General features: G+C 45.5%; 1 protein-coding gene across 2 annotated transcripts in view; it reads right to left on the reverse strand.

Annotated features, from left to right (window-relative positions):
* The window catches only part of als2a (alsin Rho guanine nucleotide exchange factor ALS2 a), a 156,725-nt gene that overhangs the window by 112,940 nt on the left and 29,386 nt on the right, over positions 1 to 14,399 (reverse strand). For both annotated transcript variants that reach the window (XM_082967257.1, XM_082967256.1), the window contains exons 10-13: positions 9,512 to 9,625; positions 7,565 to 7,736; positions 494 to 683; positions 99 to 164 (exon numbers count right to left, since the gene is read on the reverse strand). In XM_082967257.1, coding sequence (XP_082823383.1) covers positions 99 to 164; positions 494 to 683; positions 7,565 to 7,736; positions 9,512 to 9,625 — 542 coding nt within the window. The remainder of the gene's footprint in view (positions 1 to 98; positions 165 to 493; positions 684 to 7,564; positions 7,737 to 9,511; positions 9,626 to 14,399) is intronic.

The following is a 14,399-nucleotide window of genomic DNA, read 5'->3' on the forward strand; positions in this document are numbered from 1 at the left end:
TATGGTTAGTGTAACTGGGGTGATGTACGGTACAATACACAGTAAGAGTTTACACAAAAGATAGTGCAACTGGGATAAGGTAAAATAGAAGGACTTACACAGAGGGCTTCATGAGGGCTTGGAATCCCCCCATAACCAGGAAATTACCCACTGAGCCACAGTACCTGCAGAGATAGAGAGAGGGATCGAGAAAACAGATGGTGAGAATGAATGAATGAATGAACGAACAAATGAACGAAGAAACAAAGAAGGAACATGAGAAGGGAAGACTCGGGTGGAGGAGAAGGGAAGACTCAGGCGGAGGAGAAGGGAAGACTCAGGCGGAGGAGAAGGGAAGACTCAGGCGGAGGAGAAGGGAAGACTCGGGTGGAGGAGAAGGGAAGACTCAGGCGGAGGAGAAGGGAAGACTCAGGCGGAGGCCATTTGACATTGTAACTACTAAAGAAGAAACAACACTAAAACAGACATCTCAGCCTAGTAGTTGTGTACTTGCTCTTGATACATGTCCAGGAATGTGTTAGCGTGTTTCAGGATAACCAGTCCCTTGACATCCCGGTCAGTACGGAGGAAGGCTGTAAGGGAGACGGAGTGTTGTCCTGTCAGGTGACACAGCCTGCTGTAGCAACTAGCCAGGGACTGGAACAGCAGGGTGGACGTTGGGCCCAACACCGTGCACACAGACTCTAGAGGAGACACAGATAGTACACAGATCAATCCACCACCCTCTCTATAACACACAGATCAATCCACCACCCTCTCTACAACACACAGATCAATCCACCACCCTCTCTACAACACACAGATCAATCCACCACCCTCTCTACAACACACAATCCACAACACACAATCCACCAGCCTCACTACAACACACAGATCAATCCACCACCCTCTCTACAACACACAGATCAATCCACCACCCTCTCTATAACACACAGATCAATCCACCACCCTCTCTACAACACACAGATCAATCCACCACCCTCTCTACAACACACAGATCAATCCACCAACCTCTCTACAACACACAATCCACCACACTCACTACAACACACAGATCAATCCACCACCCTCTCTACAACACACAGATCAATCCACCACCCTCTCTACAACACACAGATCAATCCACCACCCTCTCTACAACACACAATCCACAACACACAATCCACCAGCCTCACTACAACACACAGATCAATCCACCACCCTCTCTACAACACACAGATCAATCCACCACCCTCTCTACAACACAGATCAGCCAGAAGAGGCCTAGCTTCTTTCCTCTCTAGGTTTCTTCATAGGTTTTGGCCTTTCTAGGGAGTTTTTCCTAGCCACCGTGCTTCTACACCTGCATTACTTGCTGTTTGGGGTTTTAGGCTGGGTTTCTGTACAGCACTTTGTGACATCGGCTGATGTAAAAAAAAACGGCTTTATAAATACATTTAAATATCTCATAAATACATTGAGATCAGTCCACCACACTCTTTACCACTGTTGTGTCGTCAACAAACATAATGATTGAGTTGGAGACATGCGTGGCAACACAGTCATGGGTGAACAGGGCGTATAGGAAGGGGCTGAGCACGCACCCCTGTGGGGCCCCTCCGTGTTGAGGACAAGTGTGGCGGAGGTGTTGTTGCATACATTCACCACCTGGGGTAGACCCATCAGGAAGCTTAGTGACGAGCATGGAGGGCACTATGGTATTGAAGGCTGTGCTGTAGTCGATGAACAACATTCTTACAAAAGTATTCCTCTTGTCCAGCTGGGAAAGGGCAGTGTGCAGTCAAATCAAATCAAATGTTATTTGTCACATATGCCGGGAATAAAAACAGGTGTAGAATTTACCGTGAAATGCTTACTTACAAGCTCTTAACCAACAATGCAGTTTTAAGAAAATAGAGTTAAAAAAATATTTACTAAATAAAATAAGGTAAAAAAAATTAAATAACACAATAAACAGGTGGTACCAGTCATTAGGGGGGTACAGTTTAGTCGAGGTAATTTGTAGGGGGGGGGGGGGGGGGGGGGGGGTCATTGCAATTAGTCTGGGTGGCCATTTGATTAATTGTTCAGCATTCTCATGGCTTGGGGGTTGAAGCTGTTAAGGAGCTTTTTGGACCTATACTTAGCGCTCTGGTACCGCTTGCCGTGCGGTAACAGAGAGAAGAGTCTATGACTAGGGTGGCTGGAGTATTTGACAATTTTTTAGGGATTCCTCTGACACCGCCTGGTATAGAGGTCCTGGATGGCAGGAAGCTTGGCCCCAGTGATGTACTGGGCCGTTCGCACTACCCTCTGTAATGCCTTATGGTCGGATGCCGAGCAGTTATCATACCAGGCGGTGATGCAACCAGTTAGGATGTTCTCGATGGTACAGCTGTAAAACGTTTTCAGGATCTGGGGACCCATGCCAAATATTTTCAGTCTCCTGAGGGAGAAAAAGCATTGTCGTGCCCTCTTCACAACTTTCTTGGTGTGTTTGGACCATGATAATTTGTTGGTGGATACCAAGGAACTTGAAGCTCTCAACCTGTTCCACTACAGCCCTGTCCGTGTGAATGGGGGTGTGTTCGGCCCTCCTTTTCCTGTAGTGAACGATCATCTCCTTTGTCTTGCTCACGTTGAGGGAGAGGTTGTTGTCCTGGCACCACACTGCCAGGTCTCTGACCTCCTCCCTATAGGCTGTCTCATTGTTGGTGATCAGGTCTACCACCATTGTGATGTCAGCAGACTTAATGATGGTGTAAGAGTCGTGCTTAGGCCACACAGTCGTGGGTGAACAGGGAGTACAGGAGGGGCCTAAGCACACACCCCTGAGGGGCCCCCGTGTTGAGTATCAATGTGGCAGATGTGTTGTTGCCTACCCTTACCATCATTTAGGCAGGTTACCTTCACTTTCAGGGATTATGGTGGTCTGCTTGAAACATGTAGGTATTAATATTAGACATTTCGCACACCAGCTGTTATTGACAAATAGACACACCTCCACCTCTCGTCTTGCCGGACGTAGCTGTTCTGTCCTGCCGATGCTGGAAAACCCAGCCAACTGTATATTGTCCATGTCGTAGTTCAGCCACGACTCGGTGAAACATAAGATAGTACAGTTTTTAATGTCACGTTGGTAGGATAGTGTCAAACGGAGACCATCCAGTTTATTCAAAATCAAATCAAATGTTATTGGTCACATACACATGGTTAGCAGATGTTAATGTGAGTGTAGGGAAATGCTTGTGCTTCTAGTTCCACAAGTGCAGTAATATCTAACAAGTAATCTAACAATTGGCAAACAACTACCTTATACACACAAGTGTAAAGGGGTGAATGAGAATATGTACATATAAATGTATGGATGAGCGATGGCCGAGGGGCAAAGGCAAGATGCAGTAGATGGTATAAAATACAGTATATACATGTGATATGAGTAATGTAAGATATGTAAACATTATTAAAGTGGCATTAAAGTAGCATTGTTTAAAGTGACTAGTGATCCAATTTATTAAAGTGGCCAGTGATTTGTTCTCAATGTAGGCAGTAGTGATGGCTGTTTAGCAACCTGGACTTGAGACAGAAGCTGTTTTTCAGTCTCTCGGTCTCAGCGTTGATGCACCTGTACTGACCTCGCCTTCTGGATGGAAGCGGGGTGAACAGGCAGTGGCTCGGGTTGTTGTTGTCCTTGATGATCTTTTTGGCCTTCCTGTGACATCAGTTGCTGTAGGTGTCATGGAGGGCAGGTAGGTTGCCCCCGGTGATGCGTTGTGCAGACCTCACTACCCTCTGGAGAGCCCTGCGGTTGAGGGCGGTGCAGTTGCCGTACCAGGCTGTGAAACAGCCAGACAGGATGCTCTGGATTGTGCATCTGTAAAAGTTTGTCAGGGTTTTGACAAGCCAAATTTCTTCAGCCTCCTGAGGTTGAAGAGGCGCTGTTGCGCCTTCTTCACCACACTGTCTGTGTGGGTGGAACATTTCAGTTTGTCCGTTATGTGTACGCCGAGGAACTTAAAACTTTCCACCTTCTCCACTACCGTCCCGTCGATGTGGATAGGGGGGTGCTCCCTCTGCTGTTTCCTGAAATCCACAATCATCTCCTCTGTTTTGTTGACGTTGAGTGAGAAGTTGTTTTCCTTACACCACACTCCGAGTGCCCTCACCTCCTCCCTGTTGGCCGTCTCGTCGTTGTTGGTAATCAAGCCTACTACTGTAGTGTCGTCTGCAAACTTGATGATTGAGTTGGAGGCGTGCATGGCCACGCAGTCATGGGTGAACAGGGAGTACAGGAGGGGGCTGAGCATCCACCCTTGTGGGGCCCCAGCGTTGAGGGTCAGCGAAGATGTTGTTTCCTACCTTCACCACCTGGGGTGGCCCGTCAGAAAGTCCAGGACCCAGTTGCACAGGCCGGGGTTGATGAGCTTGTGGGTACTATGGTGTTGAATGCTGAGCTGTAGTCAATGAACAGCATTCTTACATAGGTATTCCTCTTGTCCAGATGGGTTAGGGCAGTGTGCAGTGTGATTGCGTCGTCTGTGGACCTGTTGGGGTGGTAAGCAAACTGAAGTAGGTCTAGGGTGTCAAGTAAGGTGGAGGTGATATGATCCTTGACTAGTCTCTCAAAGCACTTCATGATGACAGAAGTGAGTGCTACGGGGCGGTAGTCATTTAGTTCAGTTATCTTTGCCTTCTTGGGTACAGGAACAATGGTGGCCATCTTGAAGCATGTGGAGACATCAGACTGGGCTATGGAGAGATTGATGTCTCAACGTCAACAGTGAAGAGGCAACTTCGGGATGCTTGCCTTCTAGGCAGAGTTGCAAAGAAAAAGCCATATCTCAGACTCAGCCAATAAAAAGAAAATATGGGCAAAAGAACACAGACACTGGACAGAGGAAGATTGGAAAAAAGTTTAATGGACAGACGAATCTAAGTTTGAGGTGTTCGGATCACAAAGAAGAACATTCGTGAGACGCAGAAAAAATGAAAATATACGGGAGAAGTGCTTGACGCCATCTGTCAAGCATGGTAGAGGCAATGTGATGGTCTGGGGGTGCTTTGGTGGTGGTAAAGTGTGAGATTTGTACAGAGGATAAAAGGGATCTTGAAGAAGGAAGGCTATCACTCCATTTTGCAACGCCATGCCATACCTTGTGGACGGCGCTTAATTGGAGCCAATTTCCTCTTACAACAGGACAATGACCCAAAGCACAGCTCCAAACTATGCAAGAGCTATTTAGGGAGGTAGCAGTCAGCTGGTATTGTGTCTATAATGGAGTGGCCAGCACAGTCACCGCATCTCAAACCTATTGAGCTGTTGTGGGAGCAGCTTGACCGTATGGTACGTCAGAAGTGCCCATCAAGCCAATCCAATTTGTGGGAGGTGCTTCAGGAAGCATTGGGGTGAAATCTCTTCAGATTACCTCAACAAATTGACAACTAGAATGCCAAAGGGTCTGCAAGGCCGTAATTGCTGCAAATGGAGGATTCTTTGATGAAAGCAAAGTTTGAAGGACACAATTATGATTTAAATTTAAAAAATATATATATTTATAACCTTGTCAAAGTCTTGACTATATTTCCTATTCATTTTGCAACTCATTTCATGTATGTTTTCATGGAAAACAAGGACATTTGTAAGTGACCCCAAACGTTTCAAGGGTAGTGTATAGCTATTCTGTGTTGAGCGGTTAACAAAGAAATAGGTCCTCCTATATGCTTAATTTAGAGTTATTAATGTAACTTTAGTTGTTCTACAAACATTGGGATATATGTTTAGATTTTTAATACATTGTAAGGCTGCATGATGAGACAAATGATGATTTGAAAAAAGTATCTTGAAAGGCATGAGCTCTGCTTAGTTTTTTTTGCGCAGGCTGTACACACTTCATCAGTCTCTCATTCACAATGAGACAAGCACTTGATAATGCCCAGAAATTCACAGCGGCATCCCCTTTGTGTGGCCCCGATGCACTCTAAAAAAAAAAAAGTACTGAGCGCTCCGAATCACATCTCACTCACATGGCTCTCCATCATGTGATCAGGTCTTTCTCACAGGCTACAAGTGAAGACAGGCACATCGGAGACACAACTGCGCGCGTCATTATCCAATTCCAAGGTAGCATATTACAGATATTGGAAGAAATGTCCACATTTACTTTTCGTCAGCCAACAAGATGAGTAGGCCTAACGAACAGCAAAAGCACTATCCTACGTCAATCTACTATCCCCCATTGTACAAAAGTCGACCTGTTCTATTCTGTGCGAGAAATAAATATTCCAAACATAGTCTGGGACAGTTGTGGGATGCGATAGATCCCAAATTAATACAACCATTAGCATCCCCCCCCCCCAAAGATTTTACGCAATGTGGCTGACGCAACAGATCAGAACGTTTGGCTTAAAATGTTGATAAACTCTTTAAAAAAAAATTGTTTTACCTTTATTTAACTAGGCAAGTCAGTTAAGAAAAATATCTTATTTTACAATGACGGCCTACACATTATAAGTGCAGCAACGCACACATGGGAGTAGGACATAACCGCAAATGTTCCATTAGAAAAAAATACCATTATCAAAAAGTGACCGCAAATGCAATTATTATGCTTTTATTATAAAGGTGCATTTTTAAGGTAAAAATGATCTTCCCCCAAATTTGAAACTCACACGCTGCTTTATATACACCAGTTAGGATCTACACCCGTTGTAAACCGGATTAATGTGCTTAATTTGAAGAAGTTATTTGGCCACTTTAGTTATGATACAAACCTTATCAAAACATATAGGCCTATGGGCAAGGCTACATGAGGTGTGCGACTATGATTTGAAAAAGTTGAAAAAAAAAAAAAAGCATTGTTTTTTTATGCTGGGCATCATTCACAAGTGATCATATATAATTCACAAGTGATTGGCTAATATTGTCACCCATCACACTATTCTTGATTTAATCTTGTCTTTAAATATACTAAATAATATATTTTACATTACATTTTAGTCATTTAGCAGACGCTCTTATCCAGAGCTACTTACAGTAGTGAATGCATACATTTCATACATTTAAAAAAAAAAAAATATTCCGTACTGGTCCCCCGTGGGAATCGAACCCACAACCCTGGTGTTGCAAACACCATGCTCTACCAACTGAGCCACACGGGACAACATTCAGAATGGACCATTATCATGCACCTGTCTGGAAACAGGAGCAGTGGGAAAAAAAATACATTTAAATCCTCCTCTTTTTATTAGAGGCCATCACTCTATTCTCTCACGCAATAGCCTATAGAAATATTGCGCAACATGAGCTCATGGACTCTCATGAAGTGTTTGATTAGGGTTTTCCATTACGTTTGCATTGCTGTCAGAGTGATTAGAGGGACAATAGAGTGCTGAGTACCTGGCAGTTAGCTAGTTTTGGTAGGCTACTAATGACCATCAGCAGCGTCAGAGCTTGGAGAAGAGTAATTACCGTGACTAAAAGATCAAGTGGAATTTGACTGCCTTCATGACTCATGACCGCCTGCGTGGCGGGTAATACAGTTACCTCAACAGCCCTATCCCTATGTCTGTATGTCTTTCGTCTCACCTTTCTTCAGTAGAGGCCTGACCACCCGCTTCTTGACGTCTCTGAGCCTGCAGTAGAACTTCCTGTCTGCTGCAGCCAGCTCGTGGAGAGCAGAGATGAACCCCATCACGTTGAGGTCAGCCTGGGCTAGACAGGACTGTCCTCCGCCATACACACTGCTGATGTAGCCCATCTAGACAGGAAGACACCAACACCATTACATAGCAATATTTTATGTGGCATGTTATGATATTGCCCAGATACATGACTGTAGGCTCTTACGGAGTTAGCCTAGGAGTCTACAGCCACGTCTCAGGGGACAAGTTACTGGTAGGAGTCTACAGCCAAGTCTCAGGGGACAAGTTACTGGTAGGAGTCTACAGCCAAGTCTCAGGGGACAAGTTACTGGTAGGAATCTACAGCCAAGTCTCAGGGGACAAGTTACTGGTAGGAGTCTATAGCCACGTCTCAGGGGACAAGTTACTGGTAGGAGTCTATAGCCACGTCTCAGGGGACAAGTTACTGGTAGGAGTCTATAGCCAAGTCTCAGGGGACAAGTTACTGGTAGGAGTCTACAGCCAAGTCTCAGGGGACAAGTTACTGGTAGGAGTCTACAGCCACGTCTCAGGGGACAAGTTACTTGTAGGAGTCTACAGCCACGTCTCAGGGGACAAGTTACTGGTAGGAGTCTACAGCCAAGTCTCAGGGGACAAGTTACTGGTAGGAGTCTACAGCCAAGTCTCAGGGGACAAGTTACTGGTAGGAGTCTACAGCCAAGTCTCAGGGGACAAGTTACTGGTAGGAATCTACAGCCAAGTCTCAGGGGACAAGTTACTGGTAGGAGTCTATAGCCACGTCTCAGGGGACAAGTTACTGGTAGGAGTCTATAGCCACGTCTCAGGGGACAAGTTACTGGTAGGAGTCTATAGCCAAGTCTCAGGGGACAAGTTACTGGTAGGAGTCTACAGCCAAGTCTCAGGGGACAAGTTACTGGTAGGAGTCTACAGCCACGTCTCAGGGGACAAGTTACTTGTAGGAGTCTACAGCCACGTCTCAGGGGACAAGTTACTGGTAGGAGTCTACAGCCAAGTCTCAGGGGACAAGTTACTGGTAGGAGTCTATAGCCAAGTCTCAGGGGACAAGTTACTGGTATGTTACAGTGGGGGGGAAAAGTATTTGATCCCCTGCTGATTTTGTACGTTTGCCCACTGACAAAGAAATGATCAGTCTATAATTTTAACGGTAGGGTTGTTTGAACAGTGAGAGACAGAATAACAACAAAAAAATCCAGAAAAACACATGTCAAAAATGTTATAAATTGATTTGCATTTTAATGAGGGAAATAAGTATTTGACCCCCTCTGCAAAACATGACTTAGTACTTGGTGGCAAAACCCTTGTTGGCAATCACAGAGGTCAGACGTTTCTTGTAGTTGGCCACCAGGTTTGCACACATCTCAGGAGGGATTTTATAAAAAATACTTTTTCCCCCCCACTGTATAATACATTATACAAATCAAGAGAAAGGAGCACTCTTGTTTCCGCATTAATCTGATTGATTTATTAACAGGGGAAACGAACAGACAGTTACTAATAAAAAAAGTGCTCCTTTTTCATTCTCCTGGATCTCTTCGACAGGTCCCAACACCTGTCGAAGTGTTCTGGGGTAAAAGGAATGTTGAGGGATTTTACCTTTCGTTCAAGCTGGGCTGAAGCTCGTTAGGGGTAAAAACGTTCTTTCTACATTTACATTTTAGTCATTTTTTTAGCAGACGCTCTTATCCAGAGAGACTTACAGTAGTGAATACATACATTTCATTTCATGCATTTAAAAAAAATAATAATTGTACTGGCCCCCGTGGGAATCGAACCCACAACCCTGGCGTTGCAAACACCATGCTCTACCAACTGAGCCACACGGGAAGACTGCCCACATATTATAGAGAGGTAGTGATTGTGTTCTACTCACGTTCATACAGAAGGGCAGTAGGACAGGTCTGAGGGTATAAGTGTCAGTCATAGAGGGAGAGCTCTCAGTTGACCCTGTCCCAGGTATGTGTTTCTCAGGTATGGTCTCCATCATCTGAATTCATTCATAAATATTTTATTGTTCCCATAGGGAAATTTGTTCAACTATAAAGGCATTCCTGTTATACGTTCACTGACTATACAAGAAGAAGAAAAAAACACACACACACACACACACACACACACACCACCAACCCAGCTAACACACACACACACACACACACACACACACACACACACACACACACACACACACACACACACACACACACACACCACACACACACACACACACACACACACACACACACACACACACACACACACACACGGCTTCAGCAGAAGGGGGAAGAGACTCCTCCGGAAAGCTATTGATTCAGCAGATACTGAAAAATGACTCTACATGTACAGTAACAAAAACAGAAGAAATACAGAAATGAAACAATCTATTAGTTCTCACAATGTAAAACAATTACATTTCTTTTAGAGTTGCATAACGTGGTTCAAAATACTATCTACAATGTACACTGAGTGGACAAAACATTAGGAACACATGATCTTTCCATGACAGACTGACCAGGTGAATCCAGGTGAAAGATACGATCCCTTATTGATGTCATCAATCAGTGTAGATGAAGGGGAGGTTTTGTGTCAAGAACTGCATCGCTGCTGGGTTTTTCACGCTCAACAGTTTCCCCGTGTGTATCAAGAATGGTCCACCACCCAAAATGACGCACAGCCAACTGGACACAACTGTGGGGAAGCATTGGAGTCAACATGGACCAGCATCCCTGTGTGGAACGCTTTCGACACCTTGTAGAGTCCACGTCCCCAGACGAAATTGAGGCTGTTCTGAACACCTTCCTAACTTAATATTAGGAAGGTGTTCCTAATATTTTGTACACTCAGTGTTTAACGTCGCAAGACACAACACTTAACTTATACAGTATTACAACACACATGTAAAGTCCGGTTCAGATACATTAGACAACACGAGACGAGACTAGCCAGTTTTAGAATTTTGGGTTGTCGAACAGCAGACCAGGCATTTACATTCATTTTGTTTTATTTATTTATTTATTTATTTAACTACGTAAGTCGGTTAAGAACAAATTCGTATATTACAATGACGGCCAAACCCGGAAAACGCTGGTGCCAATTGTGCGCCACACTATGGGACTCCCAATTATGGCTCGGTTGTGATACAGCCCGGAATCGAACCAGGGTGTCTGTAGTGACGCCTCTAGCACTGAGATGCAGTGCCTTAGACCGCTGTGATACAGCCTGGAATCGAACCAGGGTGTCTGTAGTGACGCCTCTAGCACTGAGATGCAGTGCCTTAGACCGCTGCGCCACTCGGGAGCCCAGAGTAAGAAGACCAGGTGTGATCATAGTTTGAAACAAAGCTATGCTATTTATTTTTATTTTAACTTTATTTTAACTAGGCAAGTCAGTTAAGAACAAATTCTTATTTACAATGACGGCCTACCAGGGAACAGTGGGTTAACTGCCTTGTTCAGGGGCAGAACGACAGATTTTTACCTTGTCAGCTCGGGGGATTCAATCTTGCAACCTTACGGTTACTAGTCCAACGCTCTAACCACTAGGCTACTTTGCCGCCGCTATGTTGTAGCAAACTGAATACATGCACTTTGTAGAGAAATATCAGCAAGCTAGGCTAGCTACTACTGCAGCAATACAGCTAGCTAGGTGTCCGCTTGGCTAGCTACTACTGCAGCAATACAGCTAGCTAGGTGTCCGCTTGGCTAGCTACTACTGCAGCAATACAGCTAGCTAGGTGTCCACTTGGCTAGCTACTACTGCAGCAATACAGCTAGCTAGATGTCCGCATGGCTAGCTACTACTGCAGCAATACAGCTAGCTAGGTGTCCGCATGATTAGCTACTACTGCAGCATTACAGCTAGCTAGGTGTCCGCATGGCTAGCTACTACTGCAGCATTACAGCTAGCTAGGTGTCCGCATGGCTAGCTACTACTGCAGCATTACAGCTAGCTAGGTGTCCGCATGGCTAGCTACTACTGCAGCGATAGAGCTAGCTAGGTGTCCGCATGGCTAGCTACTACTGCAGCAATACAGCTAGCTAGGTGTGCGCTTGGCTAGCTACTACTGCAGAAAAACAGCTAGCTAGGTGTCCGCTTGGCTAGCTACTACTGCAGCAATACAGCTAGCTAGGTGTGCGCTTGGCTAGCTACTACTGCAGAAAAACAGCTAGCTAGGTGTCCGCTTGGCTAGCTACTACTGCAGCAATACAGCTAGCTAGGTGTCCGCTTGGCTAGCTACTACTGCAGCAATACAGCTAGCTAGGTGTCCGCTTGGCTAGCTACTACTGCAGCAATACAGCTAGCTAGGTGTCCGCTTGGCTAGCTACTACTGCAGCAATACAGCTAGCTAGGTGTCCGCTTGGCTAGCTACTACTGCAGCAATACAGCTAGCTAGGTGTCCGCTTGGCTAGCTACTACTGCAGCAATACAGCTAGCTAGGTGTCCGCTTGGCTAGCTACTACTGCAGCAATACCGCTAGCTAGGTGTCCGGTAGGCTAGCTACTACTGCAGAAACACAGCTAGCTAGGTGTCCGCTTGGCTAGCTACTACTGCAGCAATACAGCTAGCTAGGTGTCCGCTTGGCTAGCTACTACTGCAACAAAACAGCTAGCTAGGTGTCCACTTGGCTAGCTAGCAAGCTAGCTGCTTGGCTGAACACAGAACGTCAGCGCGCTGTTCTCTGATTGGCCAAAGGGACCCGTCTCGCTGTAAGTCTTCGGTCAAGATACGATATGGGCGGCAGGTAGCATAGTGGTTAAGAGCGTTAGAGGTCAGTAACCGAATGATCGCTGGTTCAAAACCCCCGGGCCGACTAAGGTGAAAAATATTTTGATGTATCCTTGAGCAAGGAACTTAACCCTAATTGCTCCTGTAAGTCTGCTAAATTACTCAAATGTAATAATGCATTTTGGGAAATTCAGCAGCCGAACGTGAGACTTTCTAAAACTAGACCGTTCAGACGAAGCAAACTGTTGTAGAACAAACTCATTACGACCGTTGTGTCACATCTCGTCTGTTGTATCTAAACTGGGCTTTACAGAGGACATACATACTGACCTGTTGACCTCTGTTACAGAGGACATTACTGACCTGTTGACCTCTGTAACAGAGGACATTACTGACCTGTTGACCTCTGTAACAGAGGACATACATACTGACCTGTTGACCTCTGTAACAGAGGACATTACTGACCTGTTGACCTCTGCTAGAGGACATTACTGACCTGTTGACCTCTGCTAGAGGACATTACTGACCTGTTGACCTCTGCTAGAGGACATTACTGACCTGTTGACCTCTGCTAGAGGACATTACTGACCTGTTGACCTCTGCTAGAGGACATTACTGACCTGTTGACCTCTGCTAGAGGACATTACTGACCTGTTGACCTCTGCTAGAGGACATACTGACCTGTTGACCTCTGCTAGATGACATACTGACCTGTTGACCTCTGCTAGAGGACATTACTGACCTGTTGACCTCTGCTAGAGGACATTACTGACCTGTTGACCTCTGCTAGAGGACATTACTGACCTGTTGACCTCTGCTAGAGGACATTACTGACCTGTTGACCTCTGTAACAGAGGACATACATACTGACCTGTTGACCTCTGCTACAGAGGACATACATACTGACCTGTTGACCTCTGTAACAGGGGACATACATACTGACCTGTTGACCTCTGTAACAGAGGACATTACTGACCTGTTGACCTCTGCTAGAGGACATACTGACCTGTTGACCTCTGTAACAGAGGACATTACTGACCTGTTGACCTCTGTAACAGAGGACATTACTGACCTGTTGACCTCTGTAACAGAGGACATTACTGACCTGTTGACCTCTGTAACAGAGGACATTACTGACCTGTTGACCTCTGTAACAGAGGACATGACTGACCTGTTGAACTCTGCTACAGAGGACATTACTGACCTGTTGACCTCTGTAACAGAGGACATTACTGACCTGTTGACCTCTGCTAGAGGACATTACTGACCTGTTGACCTCTGCTAGAGGACATTACTGACCTGTTGACCTCTGCTAGAGGACATTACTGACCTGTTGACCTCTGTAACAGAGGACATTACTGACCTGTTGACCTCTGTAACAGAGGACATACATACTGACCTGTTGACCTCTGCTACAGAGGACATTACTGACCTGTTGACCTCTGCAACAGAGGACATTACTGACCTGTTGACCTCTGCAACAGAGGACTTACTGACCTGTTGACCTCTGTTAGAGGACATACTGACCTGTTGACCTCTGTAACAGAGGACATTACTGACCTGTTGACCTCTGTTAGAGGACATACTGACCTGTTGACCTCTGTAACAGGGGACATTACTGACCTGTTGACCTCTGCTAGAGGACATACTGACCTGTTGACCTCTGTAACAGAGGACATTACTGACCTGTTGACCTCTGTAACAGAGGACATTACTGACCTGTTGTCCTCTGCTACAGAGGACATTACTGACCTGTTGACCTCTGCTAGAGGACATTACTGACCTGTTGACCTCTGCTAGAGGACATTACTGACCTGTTGACCTCTGCTAGAGGACATTACTGACCTGTTGACCTCTGCTAGAGGACATTACTGACCTGTTGACCTCTGCTAGAGGACATTACTGACCTGTTGACCTCTGCTAGAGGACATTACTGACCTGTTGACCTCTGCTAGAGGACATACTGACCTGTTGACCTCTGCTAGAGGACATTACTGACCTGTTGACCTCTGCTAGAGGACATTACTGACCTGTTGACC

The sequence above is a fragment of the Salmo salar genome, chromosome 21, assembly GCF_965601325.2.
Source record: "Salmo salar chromosome 21, fSalSal1, whole genome shotgun sequence".
Classification (NCBI taxonomy): domain Eukaryota; kingdom Metazoa; phylum Chordata; class Actinopteri; order Salmoniformes; family Salmonidae; genus Salmo; species Salmo salar.